Source organism: Elephas maximus, chromosome 15 (genome assembly GCF_024166365.1).
Source record: "Elephas maximus indicus isolate mEleMax1 chromosome 15, mEleMax1 primary haplotype, whole genome shotgun sequence".
NCBI lineage: Eukaryota > Metazoa > Chordata > Mammalia > Proboscidea > Elephantidae > Elephas > Elephas maximus.
The window spans coordinates 59,782,341-59,810,096 of NC_064833.1; the positions used below are offsets into that span (position 1 = coordinate 59,782,341).

General features: G+C 37.1%; 1 protein-coding gene across 9 annotated transcripts in view; it reads left to right on the forward strand.

Annotated features, from left to right (window-relative positions):
- SNX16 (sorting nexin 16) overlaps positions 1–15,918 on the forward strand; it is a 36,366-nt gene extending 20,448 nt beyond the window's left edge. For 8 of the 9 annotated variants that reach the window (XM_049853575.1, XM_049853568.1, XM_049853569.1 and 5 more), the window contains 4 exons: positions 4,379–4,448; positions 14,005–14,141; positions 14,673–14,792; positions 15,468–15,918. In XM_049853575.1, coding sequence (XP_049709532.1) covers positions 4,379–4,448; positions 14,005–14,141; positions 14,673–14,792; positions 15,468–15,564 — 424 coding nt within the window. In that variant the 3' untranslated portion in view covers positions 15,565–15,918. The other variant, XM_049853576.1, reaches the window with a different exon arrangement.
- The last annotated feature ends 11,838 nt before the right edge of the window (positions 15,919–27,756 follow it).

Consider the following 27,756-nt stretch of genomic DNA (forward strand, 5'->3'; position numbering starts at 1 on the left):
ATGTTAAAAAGAAATTGAGTTAGTATTAGAATTTTTATAAAACGAAAGGGGAATTCAGTTATATATGCAGTAAGTAGTTCACAAAACGTTAGTTTGATAGAAATTCAATTCTGTAAATTTGTAAAATATGCAATAAAGCCAAACATTTTGTACTCAGATACATGTAAATTCTTACCTAATTAAATTGAATCTCAGAGACTTTATGCAAAACTCAGTTTTGTGGGCTTAAAAAAATAGCAGGAAATAATTTTAAGCAAATTACTTTTAACTATTTTATTGTCAGTGTCCTGATTTGGAAAATAAAATTGGACTAGATGTTCTGTAAAAGTCCCCATTCAACTCTAAATTTCTCATATTCTGTTCTTTGTGTTGTGCTTCTTAAGACTCTTGAAGTCATAGCATCAGACATAGCTAGGTTCTACTGTTAAGACTTTTGATCTTACTCATTGCTGTCCTGAGCTATTTGAGACTACAGGCAATGTGCTGTTTGCTTCTGATTTCTACTGTAATACGTGAATACTACTGACAGTTTTTACTCTAGGCACACTTACTGAAACTACACAAGAGTTTGAGATAGACTATTGTCAACCAAAATCAAGAAAAGGAAGCCACAAACAATAAGTCTCTCTTCCTTATCTTGTTAAATAGGAGTATCTGTTGAAAACGAAAATCCATCTCAAATTTGAGAATTGTACTCTAGTGTGTATCTACAGTAGTGGATAAAAGTTTGTCCTGATACTCTTAATATTGTTTCATTAATTTTTTTAATTAATGAAACTATTACAATTGCATATATTTTAAGAATTAATTAATTAATTATTGAGTACTTAATCTGTGCTGTGCTGGTTAACTTGGATGTAGTCTACATGTCCAGGAACTTGTTACTTACCTTTTAGTCGAGCAGTGGCTGGTAAACAGACAATACTAATAACAGAGTGTAATAAGTCCTATGAAAGGAATCTCTATAACGTGCTATGGTATAGCTAGAAGAACACTGAACCAAGTGTGGAGAAAAGGGGTTTAGTCAGAGAAGGCTCTCAGAAAGAGATAATAGCTGAACTGAATCTTGAAGAGTGAGAGTTAACCAGGTAGAGGTCTGAGGGGTGGGTAAGGACAGTAGCAGGCATGAGCAAAGGCATGGAGCCATGAAACAGGCATGAGGATGTACTGTTGATGGAGTGTCAAATAAAAGGAAGTTAGCACCTAAAGGTAGGCAGGTGCTTTATGCCAAAGCCAAGAGCTTGACTTTGTTCCCTCTTGCTAGAGAAACCATAGATGGGTTTGTGTGTGTGTGTCTGTGTGTCTGTGTTTTTTGTTTTTTGTTTTAACACCTGACCCAAGAGCAACCAATTAGAGCTCATCCCAGAGAATTTTTTTTTAATAATACTGAGTTTTTTGGTGAAAGTTTACACAGCAAGTTAGGTTCACATTTGACCGTTTACACACAAATTGTTCAGTGACATTAGTTACATTTATCACAGTGTGTCACCGTTTCCTTAGTTGTATTCTGTTTGTTCTCTTTCCGGTACTCTAGTTAACCTCCCACCTTACGGTCTTATCTTTGCTTTTGAGTAATTGTTGGCATTTTGGCCTCATACTGATGGTTTTTAAGTAGGGCACTGATCTTTGGATAATATCCTTTATTTTGTGTGTCACTCTGCTATTTCACTAAAAGGTGATCTCAAGGGATAGGCTCAGTTCTGGGTTTAAAGAGTGGCTCAGGAAGTCTTCTGTTCTCTACTGTTCCAGTTTGTCTCTTTTTTTTTTTTTTAAATAAGAACCTGCGTTCTGTTCCACATTTTTCTCCCGTTCTACCCAGGACCATCTATTGTGATCCCGGTCAGAATGGTCAGTGGTGGTAGCAGGGCACCATCTCCTTCTTCTGGTCTCAGGGTAGATGAGGCTGTAGCTCATGCAAACTTGTTTCTTCTCTGAGCTTTAGGTTACCTTCCTACTGTTTTGCCCCTGGCAAGTAGATGAGTTTTAAAATGGGTTTGACATAAAACATTTATCGGAAGGGATTAGATTAGAAGGGGTGAAACTGAGTTTTTCCAGTTTTTACCCAGAAGGAATAAAATTGGATTAGGGCAGATTAAAACTAAGGCAGAGACACTTGTGGGCTAAGTCTCTAGGTGAGAGCGATCAAGGTCTAACCTAAAGCCCCTACTGCCAGAGCACACATCCAGCACAGAAAACTAAGTATGAGCGTTTCAATCTCACATGCATCCGCCCCAACCCCGTACACTGTGAGGCTCACTGTTAAACTACCCTTGATCTCTGAGTCCTTAGCCTCAGGGTTATGTTTAATGTCCATTTTTTGTTGTTTACTTTTAACCAGTCAAGAATACTAAAGAGAAATATAAACTGATTTAGCATTTCTATCTAAAGTCTCTCAGTGTATTTATGAAGTGACTTTTCGTGCCTTATTTGGTTTTGACAAATTGGTGTCTAGTATTTTTAGTGTATTTTTTACTTCAGTCTTAGTTGACCTTTTAATGAATTGTAGGCATTTGTCTTAGGATTTTTCCCCCTTTTAAAAACAGATTTTGAGATAAAGTGCACATTTAGCTATTGATAGTCTTGTGTGTGTGTGTGTGTGTGTGTGTGTGTGTGTGTGTGTGTGTAATGCAAACAGATAAATAACAGTTAATAGAAAGTGAAGTTTTACTGAATGGATTGTTTATTAAGTTGGATTTGAATAGATTATTATGTAACTTGATGAATTCTGTATTAAGTGTGTAGTTTCAAAATACATTAAAACTTTTGAAGAGAAAGGAAGAGTTGAAGTTACAGTGCAAAGTTGCAGTTATGACAAACACAATGTCGGAGGAGACCATTTCTCCTTAATTTATCTCCAGGCAAGTTAAGTCAAAAGCTTGATGCAATTTTAATGTAGAGTTTTTTCCAAACATACTAAAAGACGCTCTAGGTAATAAAAGGAATAGAAAGGGAAAGAATTCCAGGTTGTCAGATTTTCCTCAGTCGCATAGGTTTCTCTCCTATCCTGATGTGTTTCTTGCCTACATATTGTCATAGTCAAATGGAAGCAAAAGTATTAAAGATGGAACCCAGAACAAAGATTAGGGGACTATATTGAATCTAACATTAAACACGTTTTAGGAAAAAAAGACTTTTTAAAATTGATTATTGTCATTGTGTGCCGTCAAGTTGATTCTAACTTATAGTGACCCTATATAAACAGTAGAACTGCCTTGTAGGGTTTCCTAGACTGCAGTCTTTACTGGAGCAGATCACAAGGCCTTCTCCCCGCCCCCCCCCCCCCGCCCCCTGCCAGCTGCTGGTGGGTTTAAACCGCCACCGTTTCGGTTAGCAGCTAAGTGTGCTTAACCATTGCACCACCAGGGTGTCTTTTTTAATTGACGACGATATATCAGTAGACCATTTAATAATGTAGACTTGGGTTTTATATATTGTTTGAATTTACTTGATTTGTTTATAGATTGTTGTTGTTAAGTGCTGTCAAGTCAGTTCCAACCCGTAGCAACCATATGTACAACAGAATGAAACACTGCCCGGTCCTGCGCCATCTTCACAGTCGTCGTCATGCTTGAGCCCATACGTGGATAATGTATATGTAAAATACAAAATGATAATATATAGAAAATCAGTAAGCAGAACCATAGCATACATAGGCATTCAATAAATATTGACTAAATAAATTTCTCAAGTCACTATTCGAAGCAGGGGTGTTGGCTTCCTTTCCTAGGAAAAAAAAGTATCAGAATTTTTTACAAGAAAGGAGTAACTTTCTGAAACACTAGTATGTCTCAGATAGTCATGCGTCTCTCCCTGGATAGGAGTAGAGTTTGCACCTGGGGCTGCCTTCCTCTGCCTAGTCCTGTTGAAGCAGAGGAAGTATAACTGCAAAGTATGTAAATCAAAGTTGTAAAGCCAATTTTAAATACTTTAGAAGCATCCACTGGAAGAAACAATGGAAATGCAAATTAGAAATTGTATTTATTCGTAACAGAATAATGACTTTGTTAGTCTAGTTCAGGCTAGTATTCCTTCGAGAGTCATTTTCTTAAAAATAAATAAAGATGCTGTTCACCGTTTAGATTGGTCTCCTGTACCATTATTCTGAATTTGTTTTATGCCCTGTAGTTTTTATGTAACAGTAAATCCCCAGTCTGTTTATGTTCATAAGATCTTAGAAAATAGCTTGAAATCTTTTTATCTTGCATAGATTTGATAATTATATCTGGTTACTTGTATGAAAGCATGACCCAACTTGCTTATTCTGCTAAAGCAGCAGAACCCACTGGCTTAATACACTCTATAGCCTGAAAGTTACTTGATTTTTGCTCTCTCTTGTAAATTTATTTGTACCCCAGCTCATTTTTTTTTCTTTGGAAAGCCTTGCAGTGAGAGAATTTCTTTGTCTGGATGATCCACCAGGTCCATTTGATAGCCTAGAAGAAAGCAGGGTAAGTGCTGTATTACATGTCACACAGAGAGAGGAACAAATAATCCAGTACAATAACTGCATTGTTTCTTGGGTGGACTAGCAAAATATCGTGATTTCAGACTGTAGAAGTTTTGCTCGGAAAGCTTTTAATGTTTAAGCCAAAGGTTTTATTTCATTTGAAACACATGGAGCTAGTTAAGTGAAAAAAATAAAAATGAATGCATGTCATATAGTTAATGAACTTCTAAAATTAAATCCTGCATGATGCTCTTCACTATTGTACAAAAAAAAAAAATGATTTGGGGATTTATTTTACTACATTTGAAAGTACTGTTTGTATGCTGGATTTTATTCTATCTAAATGTTGAAACACCCACCATTAAAATCAAATTTAAAAGTGTTTTGTTATCATTAGAGGTAGAAGTGATTGTCCTGTTATCAATTTAGCTCATGCCTGATGCTCCTCAAATTACATTAATTGACGTATTAAAGTGGCCTGTTTCTTGAAGCAATGGGCTAGATTCACAAAACAGATTTGATAATAATAGATTCATTAAGGTTTTATGCAAGTTTTTCCCTAAATGTTTATTGATATTAAATGAAACATTTAATTGGTAAGTTTGTAATGTTTTCAGTTAAACTGAGTCAGTTCTTTGTATTAGAGTAAATGCCATATCTTTTTTAAACAGCTTCATTGTAAGTAAAGTTTTCACCCATAAAATCTATGCAGTATAAGTACCTAATTTAATACTTTTTGCTAAACTTATAGAGTTGTGTCACTATCACCACAATCTAGTTTTAAATTATTTCCATTTCCTCAAAAAAATTTAGCCTGTTTCCAGTTGGTCCACACTCCCAGCCCCAAGCAACCATGGATCTGCTTTCAGTCTCAACAAATGTGCCTTTTCTGTATGTTTCATAAAAATAGAAAGACACACCATATAAACACACACACATGCACACACATATATTTCATGTACATATATATATGTCTATGTATAGATGGATAGGTAATCTTTTGTATCTGGTTTCTTTCATTTAACAATATTTTTGAGGTTCATCTATATTATAGCCTTTATCAGAATCTCATTCTTTTTTATTGCTGAATGGTTTTCCATTATATGGATATACCACATTTTGTTTATCCAGACACCAGTTGATAGCCATTTGGATTATTTCCGGCTTTACACTATTATAAATATTGCTACTATGAACAGTCTCCTAGAAGACTTCTTGTACACATGTATTGTCATTTCTCTTGGGTCAGTCCCTAGGAATGGAATTGTTTGACCATATGGCAAGCTTATGTTGAACTTTTTAAAGAAACTCACAGACTTTTCTGAAGTGGTTGTACCATTTTACCTTGCCACTAGTACTGTATGTAAGGTCTGTTGTCTGCACATCCTCACCAATATTTGATAACGTGTTTTTTAGGATTATAGGTATTTTCATGGGTATGCAGTGGTATTTCATTGTAGTTTTAATTTGCATTTCCCTAATAACTATTAATGTTGATCACCTTTATGGAAGCCATTGATTTCTTTAAGGCAATGTCTAAGCCTTTTTGCCAATTTTTTTTTAAATTTTACTGTTTATCATATTGAGTTGTAAGGATTGTTCCCTGTGGGTAAAAGTCCTTTTTCACTTATATGATTTGCAGATATTTTCTCCCAATCTGTGTATGTCTTTTCATTTTCTAAATGCTGTCTTTTGAAGTACAATTTTTAGAAATTCTAATGAAGTCCATTTTATCTTTTTTTTTTTTTTAAGTAGATCATGCTTTTGGTGTTGTATCATAAGAACTCTTTGCCTAATTCAAGGTTACAAAGATGATTTTCTCCTACATTTTTTCAAGAAGTTTTATAGTTTTAGCTCTTAGTTTAGGTATATGATCCATTTTTTTATAAGGTGGTAGGTAAGAGTCTTAACATTCCTATAGATATCCAATTCTATCAGTACCATTTTTTGAATTGTATTGGCACCTTTGTAGAAAAGGAAGCAACCTTAAATGTAAGGGTTTATTTCTGGACTCTCCATTCTGTTCCATTGATCATTTTGCCTCTCCTTATGCCAGTACACGTTGTCGCGTAGTATTTTTTGAAATTAGGTGGTATAAGTACCCTGACTTTCTTTTTTACAATTGTTTTGGCTTTGCAGTTCTATAGAAGTTTAGGATCCCATTACCAATTTCTATGAGAACCTATGGCATTTTTATAGGAATTACATTGAAGCTATAGGTCATTTTTAGGAGAATTGCTATCTCAAAATATTGTCTTCAAGTAAGTAAACATGAAATGTCTTTAGATCTTCTTTAATTTCCCTGAGTATTCTGAAGTATTTTACACTTCTTTCACAATCCTATTCCAAAGTATTGTAACTGACATTGTTTTTCTATTTCATTTTCAAATTATTCATTGCTAGTATCAATGGCAACTAACAACAAGTATATAGAAACACAGCAGTTTTTAAGATATTCTTATATCCTGTAACGTGACCTTACTAAATGTGTTTATTCTAGTAGATTTTTTTTGTGAATTTCTTAGGATTTTCTACAGTAGGATCCTGTCGTAATAAATCCTGCAAATAAAGACAGCTTAACTTCTGGGGGGTGCCATTTCTTTCTTTCTTTATGTATTTCTTCCACCCACCCCTTTATTAGGCTGCCAAGAACCTCTTGTACAATATTAAGTAGAAATGGCAAGAGCAAACATCCTTGCCTTCTTCCCAGTCCTAGGGGGAAAGCATTTCAGTTTTTCATCATTAGGTTATGATGTTAGCTATAGATTTGTCTTATATCAGGTTGGTTGACAGTATTGTTTGGGTCTCTGTACCTTGCTGTTATCCTTGCTGATTTTCTGTCTGCTTGTTCATCAGTTATTTAGATTAAAAAAAAAAAATACAGGTGTTGAAATATGTGGCTATAATTGTTGAATTGTCTGCGTCTTTCAGTTCTGTCCACTTTTTTTTAATTGTCCTTTCAGTGAAAGTTCAAGTCAGTTTCTCATACAAAAATTTATATACACATTGTTATGTGACGCTAATTGCCCTCCTTATAATGTGACAGCACACTTCTTCTTTCCACCTGGGATTTCCCTATTTTTTATTGAGCCAGGTTCCTTTCTGCCTTCTCATCTTGCCTCCAGCAGGAGCTGCCCATTTACTCTTATGTATCTACTTGAGCACACTCTTCACGAGTATCATTTTATGTCTTACAGTCCAGTCTAATCTTTGTCTGAAGAGTTGGCTTTGGGAATGGTTTTAGTTTTGGACTAACAGAGTCTGGGAGCCATGTCTTCCATCAGTTCTGTCAATTTTTAATTCACGTATTTTGGGGCACAGTTGTTAGGTGCATGCATACATTAACAATCGATGTGTTTTCCTAATGATATATTTTCCTAAGATGCCGTGTATTGAACCTTGTACCATTATGAACTGTCCCTTTTTGTCTCTAGTAGTTGTACTCTTAAAGTCTATTTTGTTTGATATTAATATAGCCACTCAGCCTCTCTTAAGATTACTGTTTGAGTAGTGTATCTTTTTCCAAGCTTTTGTGCCTTTTTGTGCCTTTCAGTCTAGGGTGCATCTCTTGTACATAGGGTTGTACATAGGTTGGGTCTTGGTCTTTTAATTAGCGTGACATCTGTGACTTTTACCTCCATTTGTCACATCCTTTTTAGTTCTCTTTTCTTCCTTTGCTGCCTGCTTTTGTTTTAAATAAATATTTTTTTAATGTATCATGTTGATTCAAGTCACAGTTTCTCAGCCTTCATGCTATTGGCATTTTGGGCCTGATAATTCTTTGTTTGAGGGAGAGAGACCTTACCTGTGAATTGGGATGTTTAGCAGCATGCCTGGACTCTGCCTACTAGATACCAGTAGTATCTCCCCTCCCCCAATCTATGAAAATCAAAAATATCTGCAGACATTGCCAAGTGTCCTCCAAGGGTCAAAGTCACCCTTGGTTGAGAACCACTGCTTTAGTAAATAAATCACCAAAACCAAAAAAACCAAACCCATCACCATCAATTCTGACTCATAGCAACCCTGTAGGACAGGGTAGAGTTGCCCCATAAGGTTTCCAAGGTTGTAATTTTTACAGAAGCCTACTGCCACATCTTTCTCCAGTAAAGCATCTAGTGCATTTGAACCACTGACCTTTTGGTTAGCAGCCAAGTGCTTAAACCCTGCTCCACCAGGTTCCTTGTAAATCACCGGGATAGTATTAAGTTTGTACACTCAACAAAGTAATATGGAAGGAATCTGCTAGAACCTGTCTCTGTACTTGAAATTAAATGTTTATTTGGACAGTAAATTTGTTCTATGCTAGATCTTCTATATCAAAATAAAATCTACAGTGATTTTGCCAGATACATAGCTCTTTATTCTGCAGACTTCCTTAAGCAACCTCTCATTTTAAGAAAAATTCCAAAAATACCATAAATCCATCCTTGAAACATGAAGTTAAACTTCAAAGGATAATGAAGCCTTCAATCCAGTAAATCCTGACTCTCTCCTACTTAGAACTGCTCGTAATTATGTAGTTGAAATATTCCCAGTTACTTATTCTTTTTGTTATTAGATAGTGGGTCTTTTTATGCCTAACAGTGTTTTTTGCCTTGAAATCCATTTGGTCTGATATTAATAAAACTATACCTTTTGGGGTGGGAGAGGGAGATTTGCTTGTGGCCTGGTAAGTATTTTTCCAGCCTTATTTTTTAGCATGTCTCTTACAGACATATAGGTAGATTTTTGTGTTTTAACCCATTCTGAAAGTTTGTGTCTTTTTACTGGTGAGTTTAATTCTGTTATTTTTAGTGATTACTGATACAGTTGTATTTATTTCTACCATTTTATTTTGTGCTTTTTATTTTTTTTTTAATATTGCTTTTTCTCCTTTCCTCCCTTTGATAGATTTAATGGATTTTCAGTCTTCCTTTTTTTTCTACTTCCGGTTTCCAAGTTGTATATTCAGTGTCTTTTACTTAATGGTCATATGGGCTTCTCATCTAATATTTTAGAACCAAGTGGTTTATAGCCCTCCCCAACGTTAGCCATTATTATATTTTATACAGAGGATGCTTTGTTTGCCACTTTCTTTCCCCACCATTCCTTCTTTCATCCTACTCTTTCCTTTGGGGTTTAATTAACTTCTTTTTAAAGTACAGCCAGTCCCTGAGCTACAAGACAACTCTTGCCCTTTAATGTTATGTAAATTTACCCTCACTTTCAAACAGTTGAACCAACCCCTACTTGCAACAAATTCATTACAATCACCTTCACTTGTTACACCTGCAGCTTTTAAATCACTGAAAAGGCTTCTAAAGTCACTGAAAGGGCTTCTAAAGTCACTGAAAAGGTTTCCAGCATTTTCTTGCACTAAAGTAACTCTAAGTAAACACTGTACGTACCTGTTACTGACTTACAAATTTCAGTTTAAAGGCACAGTTAAGAACAGATCTCATTCGTAACCCGGGGTCATGATTTAATATTTCTTACAGTGTGGATCTGTTAGTAATGTTTAGGGCTTTGGTGTCTGAGTTTTTTTTCACTCTTGCCCTTATACTTGAACAGTGTTTGTGTGGGTGTGGAATTCTACCTTCACAGGTATTTTTCCCTGTGCTTTGAAATGCTCTACGCTGCCTTTCACCTAGACTGTTGCTGTGAGACCTGTGCCCTCAGTTTATTGTAGTCTCTTTATTTAACTGTTTTTCCTCCCTAGTGTTTTGGAGGTCTTCTCTTTGATTTTGGTATTTGCAGTTTCAGTATCTTGTATGTAGGTGTATATTTATTTTATTCTTCCTTGGATTTTCCAAATCTAAAAATGCTAGTATTTCATCAGTTCTGAAAATTCTTCACTATTTTCTCATTGAATATTGCTTTTCCCCCCATTCTTTTTGTTTTCTCCCTTTGGAGTTCTATTTACAAATATGTATATTAGTTACTTTGCTTTTCCATCTGTCTTACCCTTGCCTTCATAGTATCCATCTCTATCTCTCTGTGTTTCATTGTGGGTAATTTCCTTATATCTAGCCTCCAGTTAACTACTGTTACCTTCATGTAGGCTTATTTATTTCACTGTTTGATGCTTCTATTCTTTTTAATGTTATTGACTATATTTTTCATGTCTTAACATTCTATTTGATTTGTTTCATGTATACCTTGTTTTTAAATAGAGGCTTTAAAATATATTTTCAAGTCATTATAAATGCCCATATTTTATGGTTTCTGTCTAGAACTACCCTAGCAGTTCTGTGATTTGGAGTCTGTGTGATTCTGATCCTCTATTTAATGGATCTGTTCACTTTGTTTCATGTTGGATTGTTTCCAGTGTGCTTTGTAATTTTGGATTGTAAATTCACTGCCATTAGAACTCTGTCTACAGGGACCTTGTGCAGCCTAGACTGAGGGTGTATAATTCCATAGAAGTTTGTGTTTGCTTCTGAAATAATTCCTTGATTACCATTCATCCTGGACTTTATTTATTTATTAATGTTAGCTTCTCACTTTGGGTGTTTCTGACCAACTGTAATAGGGTAAATTCAAATCCAAAATTCACATGAGACATTGTCCAATGGTTATAGATTCTTCAGGAGAGACTTTATCTCACCCACTGAGAGACATGATGAAACAAGCAGTCTGTCTTGTATTGCTATGTTGAAGAATGACCTTTATTATGGTTTAGCTCTTTAGGGTCCTTGCTTTATTCTGAGTGTTACATTTCTGGTCACTGACCCCCAAACTATTCCTGAGTCCACATCTCTTGTCCCATCCTGGTGTTCCAACCCAAGCTCTAAGGTAACCGAAATTAGCATCCCCTCCTCGACACATCTTCCCTACTCCCTCAGCTGTAGTGTCAGTGGACATGATTATGGCACTTGTTTTCATGTCTCTTCATTTTGCCCCCCAAATTTACCTTTCTTTCTTGTCTGTGTAGCTATTTAAAAAGTTGTTTTATAGCTGGAAGCTTTAGTTTATCTGGCCTACCATACTTTTAGTAATGGAAGTTATTTGTGGTTGATCTATTTTGTTTTTCTCTATGGTTTTAGGTACTGTTTGAGTGATGGTTGAAATTGTTCCTTTTTTTCATAATATTATGAATATAGTTAGATTTTTAAATGTGGAAATGTTTATATAATGTCTATCTTATGTGGTTAGAGCCCTGGTGATGCAATGTTAGCGTCCTATGGCTGCTAATCAAAAAAGTCAGCTGTTTGAATCCACCAGCCACTCCTTGGAAACCCTATAGGGCAGTTCTACTCTGTCCTAAAGGGTTGCTGTGAGTCAGAATCAACTCAACGGCATTGGGTTTGGTTTTTTTGGTTATTTTTTTTTTTTTTTATGTGGTTAGATGAAAAAAGCAAGTCTGAGAATGGTGTGCATTATATATTCCTATCTGTATTAAAACAAATATTTGAGAAACTGAAAGTACTTCAGTTCGGTTGGAACATGGGTATGTGGAAGACCAGAGGAAGGGAAAAGTAATAGAGCAAGCCGTGAAGTTGGAGTGAAAGGCATATACCACATCATAAGGTACCCTGTTTGCCAAGGTTAGAGATTTGATCTTATCCTGTAGGCAGCGTTGAATCACAGGTAACATGATAACATCTATTTTTAAGAAAACTAGCTTTGTTGAGAATGGTTTGGAAGAGTGCCACAGTGAACATAGGTAGGCTAAATAGTTTACTGGTGTTGTAGTTTAGTTAAAAACTAAAGGCAGTGGCAATGGAGATAGAAAGTAAATTATAAAAATTCAAGAGATGTTGATGAGATAAGGGGGAGAAAGTGAAAAGATGTGATTTTAAGCTGTAGAAATGAGGGAAATGAATGACTAAGATGACTGGTGGCTTGGGTGATTAGGCGGTAGAATGAATGTTCCTTTCGGGGCATTTTCTCTTCAACTTGTCATTGATATATCCAAATGAAGAGGACCTATACGCATTTGAGTGGTATCTGTGTAATCAGGAAAGGTTTGGGCTAGAGATTAACCAAGAAAGAAAAAAATTGGAAGTTGATAACATACAGAATAGATTATAGCTGAAGTGATGAGAGTGAGTGTAATTGCCCAGGATGGCATGTAAAGCAAGAGAAAATAATCAAGGACAAATCTCTGATGAATGCCCACATGCAAAGAATAGGTCCAAGACTAAGAAGAAACTGTCAAAGTTAAGAAAGGAACCAGGAAGTTTATAATGACCAATGCAAGAGAATTGTATTAAATACAATAATAATAATAAATAAGCCAACAATGACATGCTACAGAGAAGTCAAGGGAGATGGTAAATAAAAACAGTGTTTTGGATTTGACAATTAGAAGGTAATTGTTATCTTTTACCTAGTTATGATCAATAGAGAAAATGAGAGTAAGCCCCTTAATTGAATGGTTTGAGTAATGAATGAAGACTATATTTACGTGTTTAAAGACCTTTTTCTTGTAGTTCATTTTGAAAAGAGAGAACGTAGTGTCTGGAAAGACTTATGGTCAGGCAAGTGATGGAGGTGATTTTTTGTGTGTACAGGTGAGAGATTTTTAGGATTTACTTAATAAGCTTCAGGGACGAAACTAGGAGAGTAGCAAAGGTTAAAAATTTGAGAGTATTAGTGATGGAGCAAGATCCCAAGTGCTTCTTTAACTGGAAGAACAAAGTGATTGGATTAGCCTTAAGGATGAGAAGACAGGATGAACATGGATGCCAATGCAGTTAGGATTCAGAGAGTCTGTGATTTTTATTTTTTCTGGTGTAGGAAGCAAGATCATCTGCTGGGCTCTGTCTGGAGCAACAACAGTGGCAATCGTGTAGGAAACTTGAGGGGCCGGAAGGGCTTTAAATAGTCACAGGAGACAAGTGGTAGCTAATTGGAACAATGAAAAAGAATGATGAGCAACGTTGAAAACCTCACCAAGTTAAGTGACCAAGTTTTTTTTCATGGCATCATTCTTCATGGTCCCAGAAACCCAGTGCCCTTGAGTCGATCCCAACTCATAGCGACCCTATAGGACGGAGCAGAACTGCATACTTCATGATAGTATGATCTTATTTGTTTTAGCCTTTATTTCATCAGTGGTTAGCATCCTGGATATAGAAGCAGAGAACGTGTACCATTAGGTTTTGAGTAAATATGGTAAAAAGAGAAGGTGGTATCAAGGAAGTTGTTGTTACAGAGTGTGTCCGTTGGGTTAATACAAATGGAATCAGTAGCCATGGCTTTTTAAACATCTAATCATGTAGGGCTGGGCAAAAGTAGATTAAGAAGAATAGAAACTGTAGCAGTGGATATTAGTCTTTTTTTCCCCAGTTCAGCACAAGAAGGATATGAAATATTCACTTAGACACAGGCTTGCTGTTGTAATAATTCCCAAGAAAAGACTCCCTGGTGGGTGGGGACTAATGAGAAAGAACCAAGATAGCAGAGACCTAAAAAGATGAGGGGAGAGAACACATCATTGGGTTGTGTATGTGTTACTTTGATTATCCATGTTCTTTAACTCTTCAGTAATGCTCTTGGGAAAGGTACTGCGTAAGTAATTATTTTTATCCTTTTTCTGCATGTGTTTGGGGTTTTTGTTTTGTTTTTAGGCTTTCTGTGAAACTTTAGAAGAAACAAACTACCGCTTACAGAAGGAACTACTTGAAAAACAAAAAGAGGTGGAATCACTGAAGAAACTGCTCAGTGAGAAGCAACTTCATATAGACACTATAGAGAACAGAATCAGGTGTGTTGCGATACTGGCAATTTTAGTCTGATTAATTCAACTCTAATGCTCCATGTTACGTGCCCTTTGTGTTTTTATGTGATTTAGGGGATTTCTTCTTCTGAAAGTTGTAGACTTTTGGCATACTTCCCTGTTTTGGAAAAACTGCCTTTTGGTGATGTAGGAGGCCAAACCCAGTTGAAGGATGGGAAAAATTCAAAAAATTCACGTCTAGCTATTCAACAAATTAAACATTACTCATTTTAACCTATTTAAATGATAACTTCCTTTCTGGGAACTTAGAGCAGCTTTTCATATATGAAAGCTGTAGTTTGCCTTCTCATCAGCATATATTGAATTGATTCTAGAATTATTTTGTATTAGCCATAACTACTAATTTTTGTGCTGACTCCCAGACTCGGCAATTTATTAGCTATGTGACTACATTAAGATGTAGCAGCTGAAGACTGCTAAAGCCACATGTATTCACAACAGTAAACTTATACATGTTTTCTTCATAGAAAATAACTTGTTCTTGTAATTTACTTTTAGAACATTGTCCTTAGAACCTGAAGAATCACTGTGTATGTCAGGAACAGAAGGTGAACAAATCCTAAAGGTGGAGTCCCCTGTGCTTGAGTCGGATCGAGATATCCTGGATGAAGAATCTAGGTATATTAATGTTTCATTTATTATAGCAGTTTGAATAATTGGAAGTACATGGTTCTATGTTAATTTTTTTAATGAACTCAATTTTATCATGCATCTTCTAGCAAGTAGGGAAGGACTGCAGATATTCTAGGCTCTCCCTAAAATGAGTCTTTGGCACCCAGGCTGTAAGCCATAGCTTTCTCATTTATTTTGAAGCTGTGTCTGAATTAATTGGACTATGGCTCAGCCTTACATTTTTGTAAATCTTGACAAATAAAAATTCATTCAAAAAGCAGGGCACTATAATAGCAACCACCCCATCTACCTAATAGGAATGATGAAAAGATAATATATTGGAAAGTTTGTAGAATTTTTATTGCATATAAATCCAAGGCAGTTGTTAATACTTCAGTGGTAGCAGCTGAATTATAATTATGAGAACAAATTTTTTGTTGATAAAGGCAATTACCAATGGGATTTTTATTGGTAAATGGTCATTTGGAGATCTGAGAGTTAAAAATATCTCTCCAAAGATGTTACTTGACAGTAACAAGTTAAAGATATTAAATTTCTGATTGAATATTTAAATATTTGGGTTCTTTACATAAGGTAAAAGGTTTGTCAAAGTAATAGTGAAGTGAAACAGCATTCATCCAATTCTTTTGTTAGACATGTTTCTGTTTTGTTTTTTTGCAGAGCTGATAATAAGCCATCCTTAAGTTGTAATGAACTTGAAAATTCTATATCGGAGATAGAAGTAGCGGAAGTGGCATATAATGCTGAAGAAGACTAACACATCTCAAGCATCTCCCTCCATTTTGACATTTTAGTAAATTTAGAATTGAGTGGCAAATATTATTTTTTAAAAAAGGACTGTGAAACATTTACAGGAAAAAGCAAGAATGTACATGTATAAAGTTTACATAAAGAAAAAATATTTAAGTTATTGGAATAGGAAATATATTCACTGCTGCTTTTAATCATCTTTTTCCAGCTTTTGTGTTCAATACACTAAAAAAAATCTAGTTAGAATTCTGTTATCAAGAGTCACATTATTAAATACCGTGCATAAGTAATTATGGTATTTTGCCACTATATTTTGCTTCAGACTAACATGTATGTGTATTTTTTTTTAAATCACCAATTATATTAGTCAGATAGAAATTAATAGCATGTTTCTATCTGGGTGATTATATACTGCATTGTATCTCTGACATGATATATTTTCATTAGTGGTTTAAATTAGTGAACATCCTAGTAAAGATAAAGATGAATTGTAAATGTTCACATTTTTACCGTCTTTAAATGAAAATTAGTTATTTGGAATGTTAATGCTATTTAAAAGAAGAGGCAATGACTTTCTAGTACCAAAGGAAAATGATTTGAAAGATCTGAAATCACAGAACTAAGTGATAAAACATAGCCTTGATATAAAAAGCTAATTCATTAATATCAAGGTACTGTAGTACCATGGAACCCTGGCGGTGCAGTGATTTAGAGCTGGGCTGCTAACGAAAGGGTCAGCAGTTCAAATCCACCAGCTGCTCCTTGGAAACCCTATGGGGTCAGCTCTGCTCTGTTCTGTAGGGTCACTAGGAGTCAGAATCGACTCAACAGCAACGGGTACCGTGTCCCAATTTATTATGTCATGCTTGTTTATTTTCCATGTAATCTTAATCTTCAGTCTTTACCTGTAGAGTCCATGAGTTTGCCTTTTCCAGAATACTACCTCTTTTTCTAATCAAGGCATACTCTTTTGAAAAAATATTATAGATTCTAAGCAAATAGGAAATTATACAAAAAGAAAGGAAAACAAAAAGCCATATATGCTACGAAGTTCCTAACTAGGCTGACTCCTCTGGTGTTGCATTTTTATTTCTATATGTGTGAAGATGTTGCTATCATGCATTATGGCTGATTTTCTTTTTAATATATTTAGCCAAGTGATGCACTTTATGATAAACTCTTTTTGTGCCAAGTTTAATTGGTGAATTCCTTTAGTACATGGAGTAAGGAGAATTATGTAGTGCCTTTACTCGTTCATGTTTTACAAGTGTCCTAGGGTCTGTGAGTCAGCTTTATGAAAATGTTTTATGCTTATTTCAGCTTCATGTCTAGTTATTGAAAGTGCCTTGTTTCATTTTATAGTATGAAGTTACTCATTTATTTTCTGTTTCTACTGTTTTACCTGTTGCTATTAGTATGCATTGTAATCATGCTAGCATTTTCAAGTCCCATTTGGTATATTGAACTACATATGCTTTCTAAAAACTGAGAGAAACAGAAAACAATCTCCAATTTTATTTTTTTTACTTTATAAAAGTTTATCAGTATCTTGATGTACACGTTAAGACATGGTTGTTTAAAATTCTGCCGATAAAGATCAGTACGTCCAATGGCTATTGTTAATCTTTGATCTAAAAAGGAGACTCCTTTTTACCACAGTACCAAAATTTTTAAAGTCTTTGTCAAAATACACAGGTATGCTCTGTCTCAACATCTTCCACAAAGTATATATTACAAATGTGTTCACTATCCTTGGAGACAGAAAAATCAATATAATAAACCAGTCTCTACTTGTTCATTTAAAAAATACTATTCTAGACCTTGCAAAAGGCTTTAAAAGAATAATCATTTAAATTGATTTATACCATTTTCAGTCTAGTAAAACAAGGTGATTCTTGCCAAATTCCAGATACTGTAGCCCTATGTATCTGTCTTAAAGTGAACCACAAACTTAAAATCTGACCTTTCCGAAGATGGTATTTGAAGTTTTGGATGGGGAAGAATAACTGCTAATTAGGTAAGCCACTAATATTTATATTAAGAATTTACTTTTTTTTTTTTTTTTACTTTTATAACCCGTTTTATTCCCAGTATTATATTCATTTAGTAAATTATTTGTTTCGGTACAACAGAAGCTATGTTGTTCAGATATTGAAAGTCTTTTTCCTCCCCCAATTTCTGTGTTCTTCTCCCTATCACCTGTTATTATTATACATTAAGTTATATTTAAGTGCTGCATTTCACAGATGTGGAATGAATCTGTGATTTTCTTTTTATGTTTACACGTCATATTACGCATAGTTCTAAGTCTTTGTCAATAGGTACAGTGCACTTCAGATGTAACCAATATTAATAAAAAAATGAAACAGCTGAACCAGAAAAACACTTTTGTGGATCATCTTTTACCTTTTAAGATTTCAGTTCACATATAGGTAGTTCAGCCATGAAACTTAGCATTAAAAATTATGTTTTAAATATATTTTTAATTTGTTCAAAATGTATTTTATGTGTTAACTACTCTGAGATTAGCCATTGAAAAGCGCACTTAGAAAACCATGTTCCTCAAATAAATATGTAGCCTTGTTCAACTGTCTATTAGGAGAGAAGTGTGGCCTAAGTCTAAAAATAATCCATACTTATGGTTTCAAAGTAGGTTTTATCACTAATATGGACAGAAGAGTTTTGGGATTACCAGTGCGTATTCCCAGCTAGGAGGGGGAGGGATCCAAATCTCACCCTCTGGGAGGTCTTCAGAGAGCCCCGTATTTGACCCACATTTTGCTGTTGATTGAATTGCCCTGACTGCACCGCACTCACTGCTGTGCTTCTATACTCTTGCCTTTTATTAGGGAAAAACAATCATCAAAACTTGTATTTTCAACACATATGTTTTTAAGGCTGTTGGCTACTTTGTCACACATCATGTACCCTTTATGAGGATCCACGGGAGAAAGTTCTCTTAAGTCTCAGTACCAGTAAAACTGTGCTTCTGCTAAACAACTGATTTGTTTTTATGTTAAAGACTCAATTACTTACATAGGTTTTGTTTTGCCTTTTGGACATTTCTAAGCCAAATTGTTCACCTCTAGCTACTGCACAGAACATTATGGGTTATGCTTTGTGCAGTAATCGTGGCTTTATTATATTTGTCTATCGTTATTTTCTCTTAACTCCAACTTTCTCCCTCATTTAATTTATCCTGTTAGAGCATATGTAATTTTGTTCTGATAAAGTCTCAGACTTGAATGACATCTTAGACTACATTTAGGTAAGAACTTGTCATATCCTTGTACTTCATCTTCTACAATCACTGCCACCACTAAGTGATGCCAATAGTACGAAAAGCTAAATCATCCTTGTCTTTTAAAAATGCCTTTAAGTGAGATGAGTGAATGTGGAATGTAAACTTAGAAATCCTATCCAGGGGCAAGCTATGCGTAGGATTTTGGCCAGAGCACAGCATTGATAAAGTCATGGTTTTAACCATAACCTCAAATTAGGACAGACCCCACTTGCCAATTGCATATACTAAGATGGTATCTAAAGCCCCACCTCGACAGTATTGAGCCCTTACCTCTAGAGGAGTTACTCTCTAGAGTTAGTTGATCTGCCAGTTCAAGCTTTCAGTTATCTTGTCCAGCAAATACTGTCCATTGGCTAACCCAACAGATATTTGCAGTCCTTTTCCACCTCCGGGATAGGAATTGGAAAAGCTAAATACTTATTTTTTCAGCTCTAAGTTTGGACTTGGGGCACAATTATGGCCAGTGAGACAAGTGAAAGTCTGCTGGTGACTGCTGGAGTGTCTTGCTTTTCTGAGAAGGCCAACACGCTGCAGATACAGTCCCTTACTCTTGTTTTGATCTCAGATTTGCTGTCCAGAGGTACTATGGCAAACATGAGGTGTGACCAGCATACAGGAAGGATAAGAGAAGCACAGAGATTGGCTACTTCTTCAGCCACTATTAATTTGTGGGTTTTTTTTGTTTTTTTGCTAATTGTAGCCGGAAACATTTGTAATTAACGCACCAAAATAAAAGCTATCTTAATTTGGATTGCAGATTATGATCTTAAGAAGAAAAAGTTTTTCAAAAAAAAAGGCTTTTCTGTCTGTAGTGATATTGTTTTTTGTTTTGTTTTTTTGTTTTAAAGCTTAAGGGGAGAGAAGCATCTATTAGATATAACTAAGGTCCCTTAACTTTTGAGGCTCTTCTGACAAATCAAGTATGAAAGAGAAAGTAAATAGTCTATTTTCTTTATATAGTGTGGATGTAACATCACCGAAATGTTTGTGAAAATACGTCATAGTTCAAAAGGTTAAAGTAGATAGCCTGTTCATTCGTTCGTTCAGCACGGTACATCGACTGTGACTTGGCAGTGGGTTATAAAAATTAAACAAAGAACATGAGTTCTTGGTTATCTTTCTTAGTAAGCCATATTCCTAATACATTTTCTGATTAGCTTTGTGATTTCTCTAGAGTGAAGACTCAAGACCTGTGTGAAAGAATCTATGACAGAAAGCTTCTCGATTTTTAGTTTTTTTTTTTTTTTTTTTCAAACTCGTGCTAGTAGCTATCTGGTTATACTTTTACCAAGTCTTTCCAAATCATTTGACCTAGTTTTTCCTGAAATATTTTGCATTCCTATTTCATTAGTTCTGACTGTATTAATCAACTGATTTTAAATTCAATTTTAAATACAGCTGCTATACACAAATTTGGAAGCAAACTGATTCTTAGTAACCATACAGTGCACCAGGAGGGGGCAGGAGTGTGCAAGTGTTCTCATGAAGGAACCAGGAACATTCAGGGCGCCATGAGCGTTCAGGTATTTTACGAAGTATATTTTATAGTAAAGATGGAGAACCTCAGCGTATCATTTAAGTGTGTATTCCATGGTTGGGGGCAGGGATGATTCACCTTACACCTAAAACCTGTCCAATTCTCTTCATCTTTGCACCCATCACCCTGGCCAAATAAATGAATCGCTGCAGTCTTCTTTTAACTGATCTTCCTGCTTCCACTTGTGCCCCCACTATAATCCATTCTCCCGAAGTGGCCATAGTATTCTTTTTGAAAAACCTAAACACATTGTATGTTTTCTCTACTTAGAAACTTCAAAAGGTTTCCCATTATAAATTTCAGACTTCTTGCCGTGGCCTCCAGACATGAACTCACTTCTGCCAACTGCTCTTCCTAATGCCAGCCACATTGTCCTTCTTTCTAAACGTAAGTCTGTCAAGCTCTTTCCTGCCTCTTAACTTTGCCATATGCCCTTGTCTAGAATGCTATTCCTAGACTCCTCACAGGCTGGCTTCTCTTCAAGTCTTAGGTTAAGTATTACCACTTCAGGCTACCTAAAATAGTCCTCAGAGCAGCCACCTCAGTCTCAAATTTCTAATTATTGTCCCTTTCATCTGCCCTCTCCAGTCCTGCCCCCTTCCCAGCTTAGAAGAGGCCCTGGCACAATAGTGCTCAAAAAGTATTTATTGAATAAACAAGGTTGTAAACACCTGAATTAGGAAATTATTAGAGAAAGTAGAAATCAGTAGCAAAAAATATTTGGAAGGAAAATTTAAATCCTGGGGCTTGGTACTCTCTGGGTAAATTGCTATACTACTTAAGTGAGGCTAGAGGGGGAGGAGCACATTTAGTGAGGACGAGCTTAGGTTATCTAGGACATACTGGATTTGAAATACCACAGGCAATGCAGATGAAGTGCTCCAGTGGGTGGCTGGATACAACCGTCAAAAATTAAGGAATTTAGGAGGAGAACTGAAACCGTGTAAATGAGAAAAAAAAAATCAAATGATGTATTACATTAGGCAAATCTGCTGTGAAAGACCCCTTTAAAGTATTAAAGAGCAAAGATGTCACTTTTAGAACTAAGGTGCACCTGGACAATGAATAAGGAAGACCAAAGAAGAATTGACACCTTTGAATTATGGTATTGGAGAAGAATATTGAATATACCATGGACTGTCAAAATAACAAACAAATCTGTCTTGGAAGTACAGCCAGAATGCTCCTTAGAAGCAAGGATGGTGAGACTTCATCTCATGTACTTTGGACATGTTATCAGGAGGGACCAATCCCTGGAGGAGAACATCATGCTTGGACAAGTAGAGGGTCAGCGAAAAAGAAGAAGACTCTCAAATAGATGAACTGACACAGTGGCTTTAACAATGAGCTGAAACATAGCAATTATTGTGAGAATAGCACAGGACTGGGCAGTGTTTCATTCTGTTGTACATAGGGGCGCTATGAGTCAGAACCAAATCGACAGCACCTAACAACATAACACCTCTTATTTTCATATTCCTTCTAGTACGGTGGTCTAGAACATTAGGAACTCAAATGTTTGCAGCCCTGAAATGAAGACCAGAAATGCATGGCTCCATGTGTGCTATAGTGACAAGCATCCTGGAAATAGCCTGATGGGCCCAGGTGTTGTATCCAGTTAATTTGTTTTTCATTCCATCAGTAATTTGTTATCACCAAAGTCATATTTAATAATAACAGATATAAATAGCACAATATCACAAAGTTCTGTCTTTGTTCTTTGCTTATTTTAATAATATTTAGTATTTAAAGTGAAGTTTAGGAAAAAATTCAAATAGGCAATAAAATCAAAAAAGTTAGGTCTCACTAGTAATCAAAGAAATATAACTGCAATAAGAAGGCAGTATGTTGACAGATTTTTTTTTGTGATGTTTTCACTTGAGTGTGGGGAAATTAACTCTGTGCATTGCAGGAGGGGAAACCCTGGTGGCGTTATGGTTAAGTGCTACAGCTGCTAACCAAAAGGTCGGCAGTTCGAATCCACCAGGCGCTCCTTAGAAACTCTGTGAGGCAGTTCTATTCTGTCCTATAGTGTCGCTATGAGTCGGGAATTGATTCTACAGACCCCTCCTGGTCAGCTTGGCCCCCGCCTTGCCATGCTCTGTGGTCCCAAGGGAAATAGGCCTGGACCCCCAGACCCCTCCCCACCAGCTCAGACTCCACCTCACCATGTTCCACAGACCCCAGAGGAACAGGCCTGAACCACCAGAGTCCTCCTCCCCAATCAGTCTCCACTTTTTAACACTCCATGCCCCCAGGAGGAACCAGCCCAGACTCCCAGACCCCTCCCTGCCAACTCCGCCCCTGACCCGTCATGCTCCACAGCCCCAGAGTGAACTGGCCTGAACTGCCAAAGCCCTCCCTGCCAGCTCAGGCCCTGCCTCACCATGATCCATGGCCCCAAGGGAAACAGGCCCACCCCTCCCTGTGCCCCAGTCCAGCCCTAAACTGCAGCCCAGTTCTTGCCGCGAACAACCCATCACAGCCCCTTCCCCCGCTACTGGACCTGTCCTGCTGCAGCATAGCTGAGCGACAAGCCCTGCTCACCAGGACAAGGTAGTGAGAACTGTCGTGCTCACAGACAAGGAGCAAAGCACATCCAGCCCACCTACCCAGACATAACCAAGCAAAGCAAAAAAGCAGGTTAAAACAAACAAACCTACAATCAATAAACAAAGAAAATAATACCTGAATGTCTCAGAGACAGCAGACAATATCAAAACATATTAAAAAAAAAAAAAAAAAGGACAAGATGGATGCAGTAAGTGACCAGAATAAAGCACCAGTTGACCTTACAGTAGAAGAAAAGGCACTGGAACTACCTGATAGGGAATTCAAAATTTTAATATTCAGGGCTATCCAAGAGATTAAGAGATCAAGGAAAATGCAGACAAAATCATGGAAAATACAGACAAAACCAACCAAAACAAAGCCAAAATCAAGGGAAGCACAAAGCAATAGAAGAATTCAGGAAAATAATACAGTAACAAAATGTCAAAATAAATAAACAATTAGAAAACATACAAAAACAGCAGTTAGAAATCCAAATGACAAAATTCAGAAATAGACAACGCAATAGAAGGTTTCAGAAGCAAATTTGAAACAATGGAAGACACAATCCATGAAATTGAAAACAAATCCATGGATGTGAGTTTGTTTGAGGAAAAACCAGAGAAAAGAATGAAGAAAACCTAAGAGCTACATGGAACACAATCAAGAACAAAAAATTGCACATGTTCCAGAACAGAGGAAAAAATAGAAAACACAGGAAGGATCATTACAGATTTGCTGACAGAAAACTTCCCTAACATCATGAAAAATGAAAAGCTAACCATCCAAGCTCAACGAACCCCATATAGGATAGACCACAAAAGAAAGTCACCAAAACATATCATAATCACACTTACTAAAACCAAAGACAAAGAGGAATCATTAGAGCAGCTCAAGAAAAATGAAAAGTCACATACAAAGGGGAAACAGTAAGACTAAACTCTAATTACTTGGCAAACACCATGTAGGCAAAAAGCCAATGCGATGATATATAAAACCCTGAAAGAAAAAAAATTGCAAAACAAGAAAAATATATCCTGCAAAACTCTCAAATATGATGGTGAAATTAGGACATTTCTAGACAAACAAAAATTAAGGGAATTTGTAAAAAAACCAAACCAAACTTACAAGAATTATTAAAGGGAGCCCCTCTGTTAAAGAACCGACCAACAACCTGAATCTAGGACACAAGTCAGTATCAGCCAGTGTTAATTACTAGGTAATTAACTCTCCAGGATAAAACAAAACTTAAAGACTTAAAACAGGGGACTAGAGATGTCAACCTGTATGTGACAACAACATCAGAACAACAAAAGGAGGAATACATGGTGCAGATACACAACTTTCAAACAGAGAGAAAGTCAAGGTGATACTGAGTAATAAAAGACTTAGGAAAAAAAGGGAAATTTTCACAGTAAACACAAAGTTATCAAACCTACTTATCAAATAAAGAAGAAAAAAAGTCTCAGTAAACACAAAATCTACAATAACGATAGAAATGAAAAGAAATTCCACAAGCAAAAGGAACCCAGCACAGGAGAGTAAGAGGAACAAAGAAAACCTCAGCACCAAAAAAAAAAAAAAGCACCACACAATGACAGCAATAAATTCACACCTATTGATAATCACACAGAATATAAATGGCTTAAATGCACCTGTAAAGAGACAGAATGACAGAATAAAAAAATGACCCCCCATCAATATGCTTTCTACTAGAGAAACACATTAGACCCAAAGACAAATATATTAAAAATCAAAGGATGGAAAGAAAATCAAGCAAATAAACCAAACCCACTGCCGTCAAGTCAATTCCGACTCATAGCGACCCTACAGGACAGAGTAGAACTGCCCCATAGAGTTTCCAAGGAGCACCTGGTGGATTTGAACTGCCAGCCTTTTGGTTAGCAACCAAAACAGAGCAGAAGTGGCAGTACTAATCTCAGATAAAATGGACTTTAAGGCAAATCCACCATAAAAGACAAGGAAGGGCATCATATAATGATTAAAGGGACAATCTACCAGGATGACATAACCATAATAAATATCTATGCACCCAAAGACAGGGCTCCAAAATACATAAAACAAACTCTAACAGCACTGAAAAGAGAAACTGACAGTTCCACAATAATAGTAGGGGACTGCAACACACGTGCCTCCGCAAAGAATAAGACATATAGAAATAAACTCAACAAAGATACATATCTTAGTCATCTGGTGCTGCTATAACAGAAATACCACAAGTGGATGACTTTAACCAAGAGAGGTTTATTCTCTCACAGACCAGTAGGCTAGAAGTCCGATTTCAGAGCACCAGCTCCAGGGGAAACCTTTCTCTCTCTGCTTCTCTCTCTCTCTTTCGGCTCTGGAGGAAAATCTCTGTTATCATCTCCCCTTTCTCTGGAAACATCTCAGCACAGGAACCTCAGGTCCGAAGAATGCCCTGTACTCTCGGCACTGCTTTCTTGGTGGTATGAGGTCCCCCTGTCTCTCTGCTTCTCTCTTTTATATCTCAAAAGAGACTAGCTTAATACACTATCTAATCTTGTAGATCTCATCAATATAACTGCCACTAATCCATCTCATTACATCATTGTGATAGGATTTACAACACATAGGGAAATCACATCAGATGACAAAATGGTAGACAATCATACAATACTGGGAATCATGACCTAGCCAAGTTGACAGATATTTGGGGGGGACACAATTCAATCCATGACATTCCACCCTTTGGCCCCCCAAAATTCATGTCCTTGCCACATGTAAAACATATTCACCCCATCACATCATAGCAAAAGTCTTTGATCAACTCCAAGTCCAAAATCCAAAAATTCCTCTTCATCTATAAAAGCAAGAATACAAGCTATCTGGTTCCAAAGGTGCAATGCTGCATCAGGCAGCCACAGGCTAGACATTTCCATTACAAATGGGAGAAATTGGAGGAAAGGAAGGGAAAAGAGGCACCAAGCAAGTTAGCAGAGCATATTACATTAGCCCCCAAGGCTTGAAAATAATCCTCTGTTCTCTGAGACCATTCACACAATAGCCCTGTCCTCCAGACTCTAGGTATTGGCCACACTCTCCAAATTCTGAGCGGAGGCCCCTCAGCCCTGGGCTCCAGCTCCACCTTCCAGGCCACTGGAATGGCAACTCTGCTTTCTCAGCTTTAGGTACAGCATTCTCCTAGTCCATCTGATGGGTGACTCCACTCTTAGAAACACCAGAGTCCATGGCTCCACTCTTTGAGGCCCCAGAGGTTAAGGCCATACCTTTTGAGACTGAGGCAGTTCGGCTTCCTGTGTTCTTTGTCTCTTCAGCTCCTGCTTCTTGGTTCCTTGGCCTCTCCGCCCTTGGGCCTCATGCCTGCATCTGCCCTGCTAGAGCAAGTGTTCCAAAGCTCTGTAGCTCCACCGATCAGTGCCTGGAGGCACCCCACTCCACCAGTGAACTTTGGCCAGAAGGCACTCAGCTCTCTCGCCCCATTGGTCAGCAAGCCTAGCTCCACCAGTAAGTGCCCAGAGGCACCCCACTCTGACAGGAAGCCTCCTGTGTACAGGCACTCAGCTCTTTTGCTGTGTGGGTCAGCTCCAGTGCTGTCTGGCACTGGTCTCCCTGGCTCTGCTGCTGCCAGTCCTCTGCCGCTATTGTTTCTCTGCTGTTGCCAGTCCTCTATCCATTCGCAGTTTCAAAATTGCTTCCACATTTTAGGTATCTGCTACAGCAGCACCCCACTCTCAGTACCAAATTCTGTCTTGGTCATCTAGTGCTGGTATAACAGAAATACCACAAGTGGATGGCTTTAACAAAAAGAGGTTTATTCTTTCACACTCCAATAGGCTAGAAATCTGAATTTAGGGCGCCGGCTCCAGGGAAAGCCTTTCTCTCTTGGCTCTGGAAGAAGGTACTTGTCATCAGCCTTCCCTTGGTCTGGGAGAATCTCAGTGTAGGAACCTCAGGTCTAAAGGACACGCTGTGCTCCTGGCACTGCTTTCTTGGTGGTATGAGGTGGTATGAGGTTTCTCTGCTTGCTTCTCTCTTTTATATATCAAAAGAGATTGGCTTAAGACACTGTCTTAGTTACCTAGTGCTGCTATAACAGAAATACCACAAGTGGATGGCTTTAACAAAGAGAAATTTATTTCTTCACAGTAAAGTAGGCTAAAAGTCCAAATTCAGGGCATCAGGTCCAGGAGAAGGCTTTCTCTCTCTGTTGGCTCTGAGGAAGGTCCTTCTCATCAGTCTTCCCCTGGACTAGGATCTTCTCTGCACAGGAACCCCAGGTACAAAGGATGCACTCTGCTCCTTGCACTGTTTTCTTGGTAATATGAGGGCCCCCTGTCTCTCTGCTCGAAGAAAACAAATCTTATAGATTCAGTCCTGCCTCATTAACATAACTGCCTCCTATTGCCCCTCATTAACATCATAGAGGCAGAATTTACAACACGTAGGAAAATCACAGTAGATGACAAAATGGTGGACAATCACACAATACTGGGAGCCATGGCCTAGCAAAAGTGATACATATATTTTTGGGGGACACAAATCAATCCATGACAACCACTATTATAAAAACTCAAGAAAAGTTTTACACACAGAAAGAAACAGTCTTTGATGGTTACGAAGGAGAGGAGGGTGGGGAGGGAATAACACTAACTAGACAGTAGATGAGTGGTAACTTCAGTGAAGGGTAAGACAGTACACAATACTGAGGAAGTCCCCACAACATAACAAAGGCATAGAAACATGACAGACACATCAAAACTGCCTGAGGGACTGAGTTACTGGGGCTGAGGACTCAGGACCATGAT